This window comes from Apis laboriosa, unplaced genomic scaffold, assembly GCF_014066325.1.
Source record: "Apis laboriosa isolate Shangri-la unplaced genomic scaffold, ASM1406632v1 scaffold42_cov153, whole genome shotgun sequence".
Taxonomy (NCBI): domain Eukaryota; kingdom Metazoa; phylum Arthropoda; class Insecta; order Hymenoptera; family Apidae; genus Apis; species Apis laboriosa.
The window spans coordinates 1704857-1724021 of record NW_025223257.1 but is presented as its reverse complement, the minus strand read 5'-3'; the positions used below and the strand labels follow the sequence as shown (position 1 = coordinate 1724021).

Genomic DNA, 19165 nt, shown 5'->3' with positions numbered 1-19165 from the left:
TTTTTTTTTTTTTTTTTTTTTCTTTTTTTTTCTCTCAGAACGATGAAAATCGTGATGTTAATAATCGAAATGATTTCTCTCGTTCAATTAATCGTATGGCACTGTCGCTTGGCGATTCGTATAATCATTTCTCGTATGCACAGTGACAGAGTACGACCAGCCATATTAACGATTGGAGGAGAAGGCTGACACATATTTATAGAAATATTCACGTTCCAATAGATAACGCGGGATACAAGAAGATATCAACGCGAAAAATATGAAAAGCTAATGAATTTGTTTATATGACCGTTGAAACTTGTTAACATTAATCTTTCGTTTTTTTTTTATATATATATATACTTTTATTCTTTCCCTCTTTTCATTGCGCAATTAAATTCTCCGTTGATCTATTAACATGACCGATCATACACCTTCGAACACATTTTCCAAAAGAATCGTCCTCCAATCATTCCACGATCGCTCTAGCACTCAGATAAGCGATGTAGCCGATGTGTCACATATAATCGTTGTCATTTGAAAATCTTCACAGAACACAGGCTCCGCAAACCACACGATTGATACGAACCGAAAAAAAACGAAAGAAATACGTAAATATCTCGCTCTACGTAGATATGCGCACCCTCTCCTATTCTAGAATATTTTTACGTGGCAAATCATCGTTGAAATTTTCCCAAGAAACGGAGGAAATAAAAAAACAAGTCTTCCTAAGCATGCACCGCTAAGATTCTTCTTTTATGCGTAGTAAAAATAAAGTTTTCTCGTTAGAACGTTAATCTCTACTTTGAACTTTTATCTTCCCTGATAATTATACGATAAGAGACTAGTAGTATTTTCTCGCTTAAACGAAGCTTTCGTTTCCCTGTGTGGAAAGTAAGATCTTTTCCTCGTACGAATCTCGAAAAGAAATTACACTGTCGAGAGCATCAAAAGGCACGCCTTGCGATCGTATGAATCAAAATTCGTAGGTTTTACGCTAAATTTATTATATACGAGAAATGGATCAGTTAAATGTAGTAAGAATAGGCCAAAAAACATGATGGATTTTTCAAATTTCTGCAGCTAATTTTTTTTTTTTTTTTTTTTTACTTTTTATCTTTTCTTTTTTTTTTTTTTTTTATTAGTGATTCGGTCGATCTAAAAATCAACCTCTAGGAAATAAATTGGAGAGGGTGAGCAAATTACAAAGTGGCAGGCTAAATAGGACTTCATCCAACTCGTGTTCTCGTTTATTCGTTTTTTTCTTTCTTTCTTTCTTTCTTTCTTTCTTGCTTGCTTGCTTTTGCTTCAACCCACATTTATCGCTCGAATTGTTCACATGCGTAAATTATATAATGTTTGGTCCGATCGTCGATCGGCAGCATTCGACAGCACACTCTCTCTCTCTCTCTCTCTGTTTTTCCACATATCGCCACAAAAAAGTCAATCTCACACGCTCACTTTTTGCTTTTCTTTCGGTTCTCCTCTCTTTTTCTCTCTCTTTCTTTCTCTCTTTCTCTCGTTATTCACCTCTTTTTTTTGTATTTTTTTTATTTAATTTTTTTTCGTTTGCTTCTCTTTTAATTCTCTAGTTATTTTTTTAAATCACACGGTATGCACGGTAACGGCACGCTTTGTCCCGACGCAATTGGTCGAAAATCGCAAAAACAAAAATATGGAGAAGATACGGATCAACCGTGGTACACACACGAAGCTCTATATAGATAACGCACGATCGATCGATCTTCGATGCGTATGCCATCACCGTGCAATTTCTCTGCTTTGGAACAACAACAGGTCTACACGGGTTGGCTTCGTGTTTCGCGGTTCGATTTAAAAAATATTATCGAAAATATTGTCTCGTACGTACAACGGCACCGCGGTTCGAAATATATTCTCAAGAACGGAGACACTGCGCTGGGCCAAGCGTCGCTGAAATCCACTCGAAAAATAATTTATCTGCGTTATCTGCGTGGAGAATCATCTTGTTTCGCATCGCCGTTTGTCATCGTCTTCATTGTCATTCGTAATGTAATATGCTTATATTTTTTATTTTTTTTTTGTCCGCCTGTGATCTCGTTCTCTTAAGTTGCGCTAAAATCTCAGCGAAACGCAAGGGGCAACGGATTCAGTGACAGGTTCTCCGATCTTCACAACCGCGTCACGATACAAAATTTATATTTTTTTTTTCTTTTCTCTTTCTTATTTCCATCCTTTGTTTCTTCTTTTATTTTTTTTCTTTATTTCTTTTTTTTTTTTTTTTACAAATCGACGATTCGTCCCTTCCCGAACGTGACGCCGCGATTCACGTCGAATCACGAGCCAACTCTTCTCATCATCCCTCAAACCTCATCAATATCATAAATATTTTCTCTCTCTCTCTCTTGTATTTTTTCTCTCGCTCGCTCACTCGCACTTTCTCTCTCTCTCTCTCTCTCTTTCTCACTTGATCATTTTTACTCGTACTCTCGGATTCATTCGTTCTTCTCGCCGTTTTTTCTCCATACGCAGATAACACTCTAACAGGGCACACTTCATCGGTAAATATGCGATTTACCTCACAGCGCACATCATCACTGATACAGCGTAATGCACACGGTTTTCATCTTTTTTTTTTTTTTCTTTTTTTCCTCTTTTTGAATAATTCTTATAATTAAATACGCTCTCACGTACGTTCCCTAGTGAAGCATCGCACGCACTCTAGGAGTCTCGACGATGAAAAGGCTAACAACTAATAGTTCGATAAGATATTATCGTGTATGAGTTTCTTACCAGGAGCGTGGCTCTAATCGTGTCTCGTTCCCTCGATCGCGTCAAGGATATATAAAGGAAAACCCCTCTCTTTCGAAACGATCTCGTGTAACGTCGTATATCCCTTCGTTACCTTTTTTTTTTCTTCTTCTTCTTCTTCTTCTTCTTCTTTATTTATTAAATACAATATAGTATACGTGTGCGCATTAGGCTAGCTCGAAACGTAGAGCAGCGAAACATTCTTCCATTAATAAGAGATAATAGGACTAAAAAGATAATTATGCTGAACAATGGAGAGCGATATCCGCTACGGTCGAGATCGGTGATCGATCGATAGGATAGGACATGGATCACCCAGAGCCACCCTCCCTTTCGGGTAGAACATCGACCCCTCGCACACGAGAGTCTCTCCAAAAAATCACAGTCGCGTATTATAATATAATTTGCTTTCTTCGTATTCCTCATTTTCACAACTCGTTACTTCCATCACGGCACGGCCGGCGTTTCGTTTCCTAGTTTCCTACCTTTTGCCCTTTTTTTTTCATGGGCCAATCCACCGATTCCCTATTCCCTATCTTCGCATGTTTCGCAATCCCTCTCTCTCTCTCTCCCTCTCTCCCTCTCTCTCTCTCTTTTTCCCTTTCCTTATAATTCCTTTTAAATCTTTTTTTTTTTTTTTGCCCCTCTTGGCGGACCTGATAATGTGATTCGCAACGACCACCTAGAGGATAACCGAAAATGAACGAAATACTCGTTATACGAATACCTCGTTTTTTTTTTTGATAGCGCATTGAATAGACGTTTTTTATTATACGTGAAAAGAATAATCGCATGTTGATTTAATTAACGTACAGTCTGCTTCTAAAATAGGTAGCTAAATTTTTCTTTTTTGTACACGTTTTACTCGTCGTAAGGACAAAAAGGGACGTATTGAAAAGGAGACACGCTTTCTCATCCTGAACGACCGGTAGAAGGTTTCTGAAAATTTGACCACCCATTTCGGAGATAGCCTGTAAGGAACGGTGAACGCGATCAAACGCATCATTGTTTGCGAATCAGAATAACAGGCGAGCGATCGAGTTCTTTATCGAGACGTGCGGAAAGTCGCGCGCACCGCCGTCCTCTCCGTCGTGGTTCCTCTCTCTTTCTCTCTTCCTCGCATTCCCCCTTTCATATCCACATCCTTTCTCTCTCTCTCGTTCTTCCACTCTTCTCTCGCTCTTTTTTCTTACGTCCTCTCTTTCTCTCTACTCTCTCTGCTACGTGGAATGTAAAAGAAAAACAGGATACACTTTGCGCCTCGGCATTTTACATGTTTCTTCTTTGGACACTCGGAATAAACCGTTTTCATTGTTTCGTTTTTTCCTTTTTTTTTTTCATTTTTTTCTGAAAACTTTCGTTTCTTATTTTTTTTTTCTTTTTTTTTTTTTCCTTTTTTTTTTTTGGACTCATCGAGATATCGGCTTTGGTAGATCGATGACAGACATTCCCGTCATCACGAAAACTGTAAGGCAAAGCTGTATTTTTTTTTTTTTTTTTTTTTTTTTTAATTTTTTTCGTAGGAGGAGAAATTGTCGCGATTGGAAGACACCGTGTTTCGTTTGCGAGAATTTCGTTCTGCTTCGAAATCGAAAGGATCCAACGCGAGATAAAACAATGTACGGGAGAAGAATTTGCATTAGTATATATTTGTCTGTGTTTGTATTGTGTGTGTACGGCTGTGTATCGCAAAGAGATCAAGGTTTAGGCTCCAGTCTACGTAACGAGCGGCTCGCCGAAACGATTTTTATCCCTACCCCCATTTCTTTTCTCTCTCTTCTCTTTCGTTACTTTTTTCATCCCTTTCTTTTTTATTATTATTATTTTTTTTTTTTTTTAAAGCTAGATAAACGTTTCTCTTCCTTATACGCTAAGTTTGGCAATATCGTTCGCAACAGTAAAAAAATTATATACGTATATATATTTATTTTTATATCCAGACGTGGAGCAGACACATTGGTTTCCTTCGATATGTAAAATCGTAAAAAAGATAATCAATTTAATAAAAAGTCTCTTAGATTACAATCGTTTCTCGTCAATTCCCTATTTGTCCTTTCGCGCGTTTCTTCTTCTCACGCCAATCTTGTTTCCCTTTTTTTTTTTTTTTTTTTTCCCCTCTTCTTTCTTCTCTTTCTTTATTTTTCATTTTTACTCGAATGTTTTTTGTATTGTTTCGTTTATGTGTTTGTTCCGTCGAAACACGTTTACCCCGTTCCACGCGGTTCCTTCGGTGAAGATATCATCCCCCAGCCTAGATTTCAATTCGAATCTCGCTGCGATCATCGTTTTAATAATATCCTCTTTCTCTCTCTCTCTTTCTCTCCCTCTCTCACTCCCCCATTCTCACACACTCTCTCTCTCTCTCTTTCTCTCTCTTTCTCTCTCTTTCTCTGTTCGCTATCGTGTCTGTACGTAAAGCTTTGCGTAAACGAGGCATTCAAGGAAAATGTGTGTTAGTTAGATAGAATGAAATCGCTATAAAATATATCCGAAAGAACGGTCACAGTGTGCTTCCGCTGGCAAAAGTATTTGGAATGCATGGCACTAGACAGCCACGTTTCGACCACGTGACGTAACTTCGTATTATATTATTAGAGCGCCCGACCGTCCGCTTAATTCTTCGCGTAATATCTTACTAAATATCGCGTTCGTGCGCAAACAGAGGCGAAACTACTGTGGAAATTCGCGAGGAAGTGTTCGAGAAAATAAGAAAAATATCTGTGCCGTGAAAGGATCCCGAGACATTCCTATGTTCACGTGACGTCTCGTTCATTTCAAGATTCGAAATGTTCGTGTAACGAGGAAAAATATAATGTTGTAGATAAGAAAAGAAATACATATTTCAAGCTGTGTAATCCTTGCGCGACCAGGCATTTGAAATATTCCCAGTCCAATGTCCAAAGTTCTTGAACAAATTTATCTATCTATTCGTGTACAACTCGTTCGATTTTATCATCTTGGAGTAGCTTACGAAAGTAACTCTGATAATATTTGGGTTCGTATCAATCATTTTCTTTCGAAATTCAATTACTCGTGATATTTACGCGATCACCGTGTATCCATTTTCCAATACTACGGAATAACGTGCGAATAGAAATGAGCAATCGCTATCGTTATATATGTATATATATATATATATTTTTTTTTCTTTTTCATCGACTTCAATAATGCGAGGCCAGGAAGACGAATCTGTTCGACAAACACCCACGCGAAACGAGTTCTCGATATCATCGAGCCCATCAAATATCAAGGAAGAAACGAACGATCTTATTACATGAACGCCTGAACAAGACGCATGCAGCATTGTTTCAATATTAATGGCAGTGCAAAAGACTCTCGTCCGATATTCCGTTGGAGAGCCGCGAAAGATTCGAATTAACGATGATCGCATAAAATTATTTTCACGCAAAGGATTACATTTGTATGCGAATAATTGTACATGTATAATATATTTTGGGACTGGATCGTGTATAGTTTCTTTTTCTTTTCACTTCTTTTTACTCGAACGTTCAGGCCGGACGAGGACTTCGGTACAACTCAATAACTTATGCCAGCAAAATATTAATTTTAATGAATCAACAGCAACAGACATTCACATACGGGGGAAAAAGTAACATACGCATCATCATCATCATCATCATCATTATTATCATCATCATCATCATCATTTCATCATCATCATCATTATCATCATCATCACCATTATCATCATCATCATCATCATCAACATCATCATCATCATCATACTACAACTAATCATATAGATTCTCGCGCAGCACGATCGGACCAGAGGTCTCACTAGTATTTCGAATCTTTCGAATCTTTTTTTTTTTCTTCAGAGAATCATTCGTGACAGTCTTCATACGCATTCATTCTTTTTTTTCATACTACTTTCTCTCGCCCTCTCTTTCTTGTTAAGTTTTACTATCACTCATGCATCACTTCGCTCCATCAACCAGTAGCAACCAGCACTCTGACGATCATTTATTTCGCTTATTAACTTCAAGTTACCCCAAAAAACAGTCATTCGATGATGCTTCGATTGCTTCAAACGAGTGATGGTGTGATCGTTCAGCAAGGAATCGGAAACAGATCGCGGGCTTCGTTGACAAAGCTACAGGAGGACAAAAAAGCTAGAAGCTTTACAACGAGTTACGCATAATTGAACTTTCTCGACGAGACGATGTGTGTATAATCGCTCATTCAATAGTGAAGTTTTATTTTATACTTACACACAGACTCTCTGCGATCTAACACGCATACAAATTAATAAATCATTCTTACGTTCAATTATTAGAATACATACTTTCACAGCTTTGCAGTCTCTCTCTCTCTCTCGTTTGGTTTCCCTGCGTGTTCTTCTTCTCACTTCTTTTGTTCTTTCACAATCATACACGTTCTCTCTTTCTCTCTCTCTCACTCTCTCATTCTCTCACACACTCTTTCTCTCTCTCTCTCTCTCTCTCACTGGCCACGAACATCGTCCATCGAAGTCGTCCTTTCCTCAGGTTCAACTTCTCAATCACGCGGGTAGAAGCCCCAGGCTCGTTATCAGGCATACTTGCATCACCGGAACATTTCGGCAGACTTCGGCCTTGGCTCATTCATCGGCAACATCCACTTGCACTCCTCATCATCCGTTGTCGGCAGACATCCGGCAGACAGGTATTTATTTTCTCGACCATTTGGGGTTGTGCTCAACGTGTCGGTACTCGAATACCGTCGCCAGAGCAGGGACACGTGCAGATTCATCACCCCATCATCGTCATCGCTTCGAAACTCACGCACATCCATCAACTCGCATCCGCACCATCCAATCTTGTTGTCTTTGTATTGTGTTCGATAGCTCTCTAGTCAAATCAAATTGCACGACAGTACAACCGTGGGGTGATCTGTAAACAATAAAAGCGAGCCAAATATCAATAACCGTCGCTCACTGCTCGGTATGTATTTGCATATTTTTTTTTATGCGTATTTTTTAATAATTTTTATTTTAATTTTTTCTTTTTTTTTCTTTTCTTTTTTAAACAAATTTTTACTATTATAAATGGGATTCTCTGTGTTGTTGAATACACGTGTCTGTACATGGATCGGGATCACGACACAAATGGGATTATAATATAATAACGACAAAACGAAACTGTGTAGGAAAAGTTATAATTCTTTTTTTTAAACGAAAATAAAATATAATAATCATGACTGGAATATTTAAACAAATTTTTCTTTCTTTTAAAAAGAAAGAATTATAGCTTGTTCCAATTTCCAGAATCAAACTGTTATAGTGTTGTTCACGAATTTTCATCACCATCCATTTATGTTGCACGTTTACTTCTTTAATACTATATACACTCGTCTTTCTTGTTTCTTTATATTTCCTAACTATATATATATATATATATGATAATATATATATAATAATGATATATATATATCATTAAAATCGTTCGTCGAGAAGTTAATCTTTCTTAGTATGTAAATATTATAGAGAAACAGCTTAGGGTGATAGCATCAAATGGAGAAAGATGCAATAGTAAAGAATGAGAATAATAAATAAATTAATATGGATAATAGGTGATCAAATATACACGCATCACACATAATCCACACTAAAATAATCGATGTTATAAAAAAAAGAAGAAAAAAAAAAAAGGCAGGAAGGGGGAAATAAGATTATTGATGCAGCAAAAAAATTACTCACCAACTAGATGTGGAATTAGCAACATTCTTGAGCTTTCGAATCTCTTTAGTTGCCCAGTTGGCCAGAGTTTTGGTCTTATCAATGCGTGATCGTCTAGCTTTAGTTAAGAGCTCTGTAAGCGGTTCAGTCTCAACCATTGGCAAAAGTTTTACTCCGAAAACAGTGACCAAATCACCAAGCAATCCCACCGAGGCTGAAATGTTGCCTTCGGAATGTTCACGATCTTGAGCTATTGATGTAATAAACTGAATGATAAAGGGTACATGCGGCTCCACCAAAGCAATCGCAGCGTCTGAACAAGGATTTGTTTCGTCACCACGTAGTCCTTGCACTATACCAGTGTAAGCCTCAAGAACACCTTCGCGTAATTCATTTAAATAATCGATCATATCATAATCGCTTCTATCCACGTTCGCCTGGGAAGCCTGAGCCAACGTTTGAAGTACTACATCCAAGTATTTCTTGAATTCTGGACCAATACTAAGAGCAACATCACCGAAAACAGAAAAGATTTGAGGTTTCACAGAACGATTAACCGAATCATTGCTAAGATTTTCTAGCAACAGGGTCATAATCTCGTCGCAGTAAGGTAACATCTTGCTCTTCAAGGCGCGGCAGATATCACCAGTCAAACCTACCGCAGCGCAACAAACTTGATATTCTGCATAATTTTTTAAACCAAGGCAAAGATAGGGTTTGAACGCATCCATGTACTTTAAGAAACGTTCTCCTAGCACTTCGACCAGAGTCGATACAGCCATGAGAGCATCTTCCTGCACACCCTCGGCTTTGCAAGAATTCGAATTGAACATGGATAATAACGCTGTCATTATTACATCAGAGATATGAGGAGCATCTTCTGGTGTAACTTTACGCAGTACGGATTGTAAAGTTGCACATAACAACGATTGTAAATCGTTGTATTGAGCACGATCCGAATGGCTCTGGATATGTGTCTCCATTTGCAGTACCTGCTGCAATCTTTCCAAAATTACCATCGTCGTCTTCTGCACGGTTATATAACAATCGCGCGGAGAGTTTTTTACCATATCCATTAGTGCTTCGTATGCAGCTGACCTTAAGTTAGCTTGAGCTCCATCCGGACGATCTGTTGTTTCCAATAATCTCTGAATAATAAAATCAAAGTATTGAGACATGCAATAAGTTTCTGGATTTTGCCCTTCTAAACTTTCAGCGGCCTCGTAACTAGCCTCTGCAAGACCCGTAAATGCCCAACAAACGTTTGCTGCAACACGAGGTTCTGCCTTCAAACCATTTATCAAAGCTTCTAACAATGGTTTCAGGTATGTCTCACTAATCGCCGCTTCTGGTATGATCTCACAAATTCGACCAAACGTCCATGCAGCTGTATCCCTTACCGCGACACTGCTATCGTACATTAGTTCGATAAGTGTTGGCATTGCTTGCTCTACCAAAGGTTTCAAGGTGGCATGATCGACGCCACCGAGAATCGAACCAAAAGCCATCAAAGCAGCATCTCTGTACCTCCAATCTGGACTTTTGATACTGTCTTTGATGAACGGCAAAACGAATGGAACAATGGCATCTTCGCAACAAGATGATAATAACATCAAACATACTCCAGCTGCTTTTGAAGGATTCCAATCGTCTTCGTCATCGAATTCTTCTTGTTTAGTGAGTTTCTTCATCAGAACAGGTACCAAGTATTGCAAAGCACCCTTTGCATAATGCCTCGATACTTTGACCGGCGGTCGACCACCATCGGAGGCTTCACCTTCTTCCATGGCTAAATCTACTTCTTCATCAGATACATTTGACCAAAACTCAATTCCTTGCAGTGCAACTTCATCAATATCTGATTTCATAGCTTCTAAAGTAATCGGAAAAAGTGCCGGAGCCATATAAGGTTCCATATATTGATAATATAACGACATAATCTTCACAAGACACTGTAATGCTGCTACTTTAACTTGTGTGTTTAAAGATTGCGTCGCCTCGCATACCACTTCCATAATGAAGTTTCGTTCTGTCTGTATACATAAGGAATAAAAATAAATAATATATTTTTATTAAAAAAAGTATTTATTATATCCTATTATTATAATTATACTAACCTCTATCTCAAAATTTCCTTTGGTAAATTCTAATGAATTGTAGAGTGCACTTGTAGCTGCAAGACGAACATAATGCGAAGTACTAGATCCTTTCATACCATGAATAATAGCTGTGAGAATTTCATTAGACTGAGGTACCAAAACGTCGCTTTCTATATCTTGACAAATATAACCAATGGCTTCTAGAGTTGCTTCCTTTAACATTTCTGTACTGTTTGGATTTACAACATTATTAACTAACAGCTGAATAACATTGGTCCATTCACGAACAGGTAATTCAGCAACAGCTACGTATGCAACACACTGTGGTGCAGAACCTGGCCTATTGTTCTCTGTTCCAAGTGCCCCAAAAATCTATCCATAAATATATATAAAATAAATATTTTTGCTATTTAAACATAGGAAAAATTTAAAATTGGAAATAGAAATATTTTATTAGAAATTTTATTTAGAAATAAAATTTACAAATAAACGAAAAAATTTTTCTTACATTTTTCTTAATATATTCTCTTGTTTCTACAGGAATCGCAAGCCAACGTTGTTGATATTGATATTTTAGGTCTGGATCTTTGGATGTAAGTTGATTTTTAAGCTGAAGACCTGCTGCCATACGAGCAACAGGGCTTGCAGCAGCAGTAACAAGTACGCTGCTAAGTCTTTGCAAAAATTCATGCTAAAAAGAAAATAAATAATTTTCTTTATAACCTCTTTATATATTTTTATATTTGAAGAAACATTTGTCACTAGAAAAAAAAATAACTTACGAGATTAGTCCTTGCCGCTTGCTCCAGAAAATTCTGAGCTGCTTCCAATTCATTTTTGTCTAAAATTGCAAATAAAAATGCATTTAATCAATATTATATTCTCTATATATTATCTCGTTTAATATCGTGTTAAAAAAAAAAAAAAATGGAAATTAATAATAGAGGTTAGAAAAGCAAGATGCACAAGTAAGTACTCGTTGTGCCAACCGACAACGGGGACGTGCAGTACGAGTAACCGTCACATGGGACAATACTTTTCCGGCCATGAACAAAGCCCCTAGCAACAGCCAAGCGGAACACAATACGACGTATTTTCGTAAAAACAACAGATTCCGATCAAATACTTGAATATTACGGGCAAAAAATTCCAGATGGATCAATGAAACCGTTAATTAACAATGATACTAGATACTCCATGAATACACGAAAAGAAGTACGAAAAGGACGCGCACGCAATAGGACTTTACTTTTTCAGGCAGGTCGTGGAAATGATAAGAAGCATTCGAAAAAAAGAAAGAATGCTTCACAAAACAAGAGAGATAGCAAGGTTAAGGGATCGAAGTCAATGAAAAAGAATAGTCGAGATTTTATGATGTCGCCAATAACTCAAAAACTGATTAATCAAAACGAGTTACCTGATGAGACTGTTCTCTCTAGAACCTGGATAAGTTGCACCGTCGTTGGATCCATTTGCATGATTACGGCTTCTTTCAACTATCGATTTCCGTTGGAAAATGTAACTTTTTATGCCTCAATAGGAAATGTCTCGTTGTCGCGACCGGCGGACAGCCACATGTAGCCACCACCGAATCAACTAGCTCAACGACGTACCCCCTTCTACCCACTTCCTGCTAGTACTCGATTTCTGCTTCCTTCCACAACGTGCGGCGTAGTAATATCAACTCCTTTTGATATTCTCGCGCCTACGTATACACGTATTTCTTGACCATTAATATGCTCGACGTACGATTTGTACCGATCGGTTACTTCCTTTAGACCCCGCCGTAAATTTCACAAATGTTGTAAAACTACTGTCACGAGTGTCACGTTTCTCGAAGTGATCGTCGTGTCTCTGCGAGCGCGGACTATTTTCTTTGTGCGCCGTGCGAAATTTGTTTCGCGCATGCGTACATAGATAACAAGCGCCATCTGCGCGCGCTGCCAGCGCTCTCACGCAAGCGTGCTGAATGTAACCGTTATGCCGGTTAATTTTGAAATCATACATATTGAAATTAGCAGTCTGCTATTAAATTATGATAAATTATATTTCTATTTTAATAGATATAATTTCGTAAATATAGAATTAATAAGAGGAAAAAATTTGTTTTAATATATGTTCTTGAAAAGATAAAAAAATATAAAAAATTATATAAATTTAATTTTTTTCATAATATATAATTTAATACAAACGACAAAGAAAGCGTTTTCTTTCAATTTCATATCTCCTTTTTAATCCTTCTTTTTTTTTCATCTGAAAAAAATAAATAAAATATAATAAATATCGATCAATTACTGTAATAAATAAAATTTGAAAAGAAGAATTTTGAAAATTACGGGTTTCAAGACTGGTATTAAACGCCAGGTGTACGTTACACAAAATACAAGACCCTCGACAACCGTTAGATTCCCTAAAGATTATAGACAACTTCGAATACCTGTTTCATTTTGTATAAACTGATCAATGAGTTACAATGCAACGTCACTGAACAGACCAAGATACTGAAACGAAAAAAGAAAGAGCATCGGTTATTTTAATAGATTTAATGAAACGATATACAGAATACATTTGCTTTCGTAATGCATCGCAACGCATTGTCCGCGTGCCTTACCATCTATATCACATATCAATTTTTCTTTTATTTATAAAATATAATGGTCGCAATGTGTTTTTTTGTTTTTCTCACGTCATGCCTTTGAATTGCTTTCTCGTTCGCATATCGAAAGTATATATAATATATTTATTTATTTATATTATTTCATTATATTTATATATTTATAAGTATATATATATATATATAATAATAATAATAATTATATATTATATCATTTTATATTATATTATATCGTATCATATATTATGTATATGCATTATATATGTATATAAATATGTACATATATATATAAATATACATATATATGGCTACATATATTAATCAAGCGAGAGGGAACTGTATGTGATTCGGCACAAAATTACATTGAATCAGGCCGCGGAAAAAGGTTTCGTGAATGTGCGCGCATTGTAAAACATCTTGAATATTTTAGAATATTTTACAAATTGTTAATAGAACGTAATGTTAGAACGGTGTTGCTAAATATCGACGGTCGTAGGGGTGAAAAGGCCGGTGGTCGGGAAACTTCCCTTGCAATTCCTTTTATTGTCGTTGATGAACAAATTGCAAGGAGAACACAGATTGTACTTGATTAAATTAACGGCGAATTATCGATCGATTTCAATAATTCGCACCTCCTTTTCAATTGTACGGCCGTCAATACACATCGACATTATTATTGATCGGCATTATTTTTTTATCCATTACTTCCATTTTGCCTTTCCATATTTCCATTACTTCCCTTCTGCCCTGCTCTACTTCCTCCCTGCTTGCTCTCCTATTCTATATCTTACGAATCCTTTCGACGTGCTTGATGACCGACAGATTTATTTGACCAACGCAGATCGCGCGGATACATTGGGCGTGTATAAATTTATTCATTTATTTTTGGTGCAATATCTATCACTTCCGGTACGTGCTTTGTAATCGTGCAAGTAGTGTACATAACTGTATCCGCGGATATTCGTACGGCAAAGTACAGATCGATCGTTGTAGAAACGTCCGTCCACGAAAACGAGAGAGTCTGCCATTTATTTATTTATTTATTTCTTCTTTTTCTTTTCTTTCTTTCTTTTTTCTCGTTATATAATTTTATAAAATCCGATCAGGGAAGGAGAAACGATACAACGCTCGATTGCGAAGATGGAAATTTTCTATCATATAATTTGGACGGAAAGGGAACGAGTTCCGATTTCGAACTCCTCGATTATAGACATCCGCGATTCGCGCAGAAAATCGAACGTACCACATTGCAACATTCAATTTTATTTTTCCAAAATGAAAAAAAAAAAAAGACGACTCAAAAAAAAAAAAGTGAAATCATCCGTTGATTGAACATTTATTATTACATCGAGGGAAGAGGATAAAATACACCTAATGGAATTGGCCTTTTTTTTTTTTCGTTTTACAGCGATGACAATTAATAAGTAACAACAATACTACGACCTCGTTCTTCATTCGAGATATTTCTACGTTCGAACGATCCGAGATTCCCTTGTTTTTTTTTTGTTTGTTTTTTTTTTTCTTTTTTTATTTCATCCTGTTTCGCTTTTCTCTTGTCTCCTTTTCTTTCTTTAAATCTACGATTGCTTGATCATTTTCTTGAATTTCTTCTTGTTCTAATCACTTCCCCCTGAATCGCGGGGAAAGCGCGCGCGCTTTTTTACACGTAAGTGGCATCGTAAAAAAAAAAAAAAAAAAAAAAAAGAAACAATGCAACGCCGATCAGCGTTGAGTCCAGGAAAGATCTGATGGATTCGTAATCGGAGAACGTCAATCACGAGATAAAATCGTTTCCACTCCAATAGGGGATTGGAAACTTTTCGCGATGCTTCCTTTAATTTTCTTAAGTAATAGGAACAAAAATATTCTTCCCCCGTTGTCTGAATGCAACGGGACAAGAAACTTAAGTACTCTCGAATTCATTAAGCGTTCGTTAATCACAATTAGCCTAATAGCACCGTATTAATTTGACGAATTCCTTTTCAGCCTCTAAATCTCTTCTGGACTCGATGCATGTACGCTATACGCACACGAAGGAAACGTACGATTATTCTTTCCCTGACGTGTAATCCGAAAAGTATGTGGATCAAAAGTACGGATCAATTCGGACGCTTCCTCGGAAAGGACGCATTGATCGCATTGATCCAACGGGAATTGACGAGAATTTTAAAAGAAAATCGACGAATTGGAGATCGTCCGCTTCCTATCGCGTTATCCTAATTTTCGAAAACGGGAACACGAGATTGTTCGTGCCCCCTTTTCGGATTACTTGTACCTTGCTTTCTTGCCGGGCATTATATTGTTCTTCCGTTTCACCGAACATCTGCGATCGTATCCATCCGCAAACGTTTTCACACACGTGGCCAACGCCAAGTTGAAGCACGATTTTTACACGGGGAAAAGTGTTGTTTGTTAATCGTTACTTACTCGCGCGACTTAATCGCGAGCGTTCATTTGAAAACTTGAATTACGTTAAATCTGCTCGAAGGTCGATTCAATGTTGAGCTTGATCACGTTTATCACTCTTTTCTCCGTGTATTCTTCCGTAACGAGAGAGATCGTTAAACGGAAGCTCTTACATGGCTACTAAGGGATCGATAACTCTTACGCAAGAAACGGTACCGAATAAACAATGGATCGAAAACGATGTTAAGAGAGGAGGAAAAAGAAAAGAAAAAGAAGAAGAAGAAGAAGAAGAAGAAGAAGAAAAAGAAAGAAAAGGAATAGAAAAAAAAAAAGAGACGAAGCTCGATTTTTTTAGAAGGAACTATGGTTGCGCAGAAATCGAACGAGGAAAATCGAGAATGATCGAATCCTCTATTTCCTTGATTGAAGCATTGAACATTTGCGGATACACACGGCGAGTATAACATATACACATATAATTATTTTATATCTATTGTGCACATTAATTATGTATCGTGTTTTCTGCCTCTCGATAAGTTAAAAGATTCACGAAATGGCGGATCGCCACGTGGATTTGTGCCTTTCTGAAATTAGGTGCACTAAGAGATTTAATGTAATCGTGTGACGTAAACGCTGTATCCGTTGGATCGGGTTTACTGGGCTGTACTTTTAACGTTGACAAGTGATATACACATAAAAGAGGAAAGTATTATTGCCGAACAGTTAGGGTTGCCATTTGATAAGGGTGCCCGTGATGGAAAGATTGCGTCAACCCAACGATTCCTTGATCACTTATCAATCCGATACATTCCTCGAGATGGTATCATAGATGGATCCTTCCATCTATTTATTTCCTTGCTTGGAGTCGCGAGTCAGTGCAATCCGTTCCAGAATTGATAGTTTTTTTTTTCTCTCTCTATATCCAAAGGATATATGTATATATATATATATATATATATATCTTCTTTCTTGATATTGCAGCGGCGAAGAAGTGTTTTAACGTCGATCATGTTTCTTACGCATTTAGCAATAATTAATGGTAACACAAAGGTGGTAATAAAAAGGTAGCGGATGGTAACAGCGGTAGTAGCGACAAGTAACGCTATAAGATCGTAACGCTAGCGGTAAGTAGTAGTTAATTAATATTAAGTAATTAAGTAGCAAGTAATAGTATAAGTAGTAATAGCGGCGCGGTATACGTATAAATAGGATTTTCTACGTTAGTTTGATTAAAAATAAATGTCATAACGTAATAGGTAACTTTATGCCGGGCCCGTAACGAAGCCGCTGCCGATCGGTCGGTGGATGCGAAACTCGACGAATTCTACTCTTCGCTTCTTTCTCTCTTTCTCTCTCTCTCTCTCTCTCTCTCTCTCTCTCTCTCTCTCTCTCTCTCGATTACTCGTCTTCGGACGCGGATCGCGCAGCCGAATCGGCCTGATTCGGGCCCTACCTCATACTTCTTCTCCCTTAGCTGTCTAAAATCACATTAACGCAAGAATATAGTGTGGTAATTGTTCGGACCGAAACGGGTCCCGACCACGTGACTTGGAAGACACTCACACGTTTCCAATGATACTAAATTCCATGCGATCGAGGGTCAAGAGGAAGGGAAGCTAGAGAGCACCTATTGGCCTCGGATCGATGAAGCTAGTAAGCCGAAGGATACGAGTTACGAATGAATACGAGTACAGAGAATCGGGAGGGAGGGAGGGAGGGAGGGAGGGAGGGAGATAGGGGAATGCGGAGAATTCTAAGTGAGAATTTTTTTTTTTTCCCTTCTTTTTTTCTCTTTTTTTTTTTTTTTTTTTTTCTTTTAGCATCATCGCTACGTTCGAGTGTGATCACAGTCACGACCTACGTATATCTAAACTGTCAACTGTCGGAAGAGCGAAATTGATTTACACGAAGGGAGGGGGAAGGGAAGGGGTGATAGGACCAAGGATGAATGGAGGAATATGAATTAGCACGTGTGTAATGTATTCGTGATATCTTGTCTCCGCTCTTCCGTCGTTGCTCTGATATGTTGCGAATCGTCAATGCACCTCTCTTCCTTCTCTTCCACTATAACAAGTAAGTAAGTGAGTAAGTAACACGGTTTGTTTCTGCACTGAAAGAAGAGAAATTAATCCCGATCGAGCGGATCCTCGAGGACGATCGTTGCGGCACGAGCGATGAAAGAAACGTAGTTTTTTTTTTTTTTTTGTTCGTTGATGTAGCGACTTATACAAAGTAGGTAGAAAAGTGATAAAAATTCATGTGTACGATAATGTACGTATAATGTACGTGTATAACGGTATAATGGTATATATCGTCGTTATTATTTTTTCTTTCTTTCTTTCTTTCTTTCTTTTCGTTCCTTTTGTGCATATTTTGCGAGAATATATAGCGTAGCACTTAATATTACCAGTCGACGAGAACCACCACGTCGTGATTAATCATCCCATACGTATCGTACGACGCCTTTTGGGACGACGCATAACGAAACACGCTCGTTTCTCTCTCTCTCTCTCTTTCTCTCTCTCTCGCGAAAAGGGAAATCCAACGTTTGTTTCAAGCTGCCGCAGGTTCCTCCTCCGAGAGAAGCCACCCCCTCCCCGAGAATCCGCCGAGAAACCGGGTTCCACCTTCAATCGCTCGGGCGTCGATACTTTCGATAGCAAGAATAGTTATTACATCGTACACTGTTAAAATAGTAATAGCGGTAATAATAATAGTAACAATAGTAACAGTTGTCAGGTCGGGCAGTCACATCTGCCCGCTGACACATCACGAAGACACGCGCCCCGTTCATCCACCCGTCTCTCATCCATACACGCACAGGGAACTTTGTCTTAAATTTAGCGACAAACCAACGTCTTCCGGCTCGTCCATTCGCGCGTGCATCCACTCCAACGTCCACTTGCGGCACGATGCTCCATCCGCACACACGCATCTATATATTTCGCTAAAACATCCAGACGCGGAGACGTCAGCCTCGAGAGAGACAGAATCTTCGACAGGACTTCTCATCCGCTCTCTCTCTCTCTCTCTCTCTCTCTCTTCGTTTGTACCCCTCTTAAGGTGACGATTCGCGCGTCGACACTCGTGCGAAAACCATACAAGGGTTACACGCAAGAAGATGGTAGAACCTACGTACACGCGTAAGAAAACTTAAGGAAACTTAATCGAGTAGTAACGCAACCGCACAAGATCTCAAGGATGAATTGTTCTACGCGACGAATACGCAGCCTTAGGCTTGGCTCGATTGAAAGGCGATTAAAACGGTAGACTACCGACGAACATCGTCTCGATCATGGGTGGCGCTGGAACCAGATCCTCCAGTTTTAGGTAAAAGATACGCTGGAGCCCCTGCACGGACAGACTCCTCAGTTCCGGTAGTTTACCTAACAAACGGGACAGGTAGTGCGCTTTCCTCTGCGCCTCGGCGTTATAGGTGACGTGATCGCGAAGAGACGATATTATTTTCGACTGTAGCTGCTCCATGCGATGAGGCTCCTTCAGGCCGTACCTTGCTGTAATTTCAACAAGAGAAACAGACCCCAATATTTTATCAATCGATGCTTTCATCCGGCCGAGTGTGATTTCGTGCCCGAGTGT

The 19165-nt window shown here is 38.3% G+C and overlaps 2 protein-coding genes across 6 annotated transcripts in view; both read right to left on the bottom strand.

Annotated features, from left to right (window-relative positions):
• Positions 1-2022: 2022 nt before the first annotated feature.
• Positions 2023-12612, bottom strand: LOC122716126 (importin subunit beta-1). 2 transcript variants are annotated; one of them, XM_043938906.1, is made up of 6 exons: positions 11963-12610; positions 11328-11386; positions 11054-11236; positions 10564-10917; positions 8468-10479; positions 2023-7661 (listed from the first exon to the last, which is right to left on the bottom strand). In XM_043938906.1, coding segments are annotated over exons 1-6 (2670 nt in total). In that variant the 5' UTR covers positions 12024-12610; the 3' UTR covers positions 2023-7660. The 2 variants fall into 2 exon arrangements, with proteins under 2 accessions (XP_043794841.1, XP_043794840.1); XM_043938905.1 differs by lacking the exon at positions 2023-7661 and having other exon boundaries at positions 8464-10479; positions 11963-12612.
• A 465-nt stretch (positions 12613-13077) lies between these two features.
• Positions 13078-19165, bottom strand: part of LOC122716093 (probable nuclear hormone receptor HR38) — a 41510-nt gene continuing 35422 nt past the window's right edge. For all 4 annotated transcript variants that reach the window (XM_043938844.1, XM_043938840.1, XM_043938841.1 and 1 more), the window contains exon 8: positions 13078-19080. In XM_043938844.1, the coding sequence (XP_043794779.1) occupies positions 18824-19080 (257 nt within the window). In that variant the 3' untranslated portion in view covers positions 13078-18823. The remainder of the gene's footprint in view (positions 19081-19165) is intronic.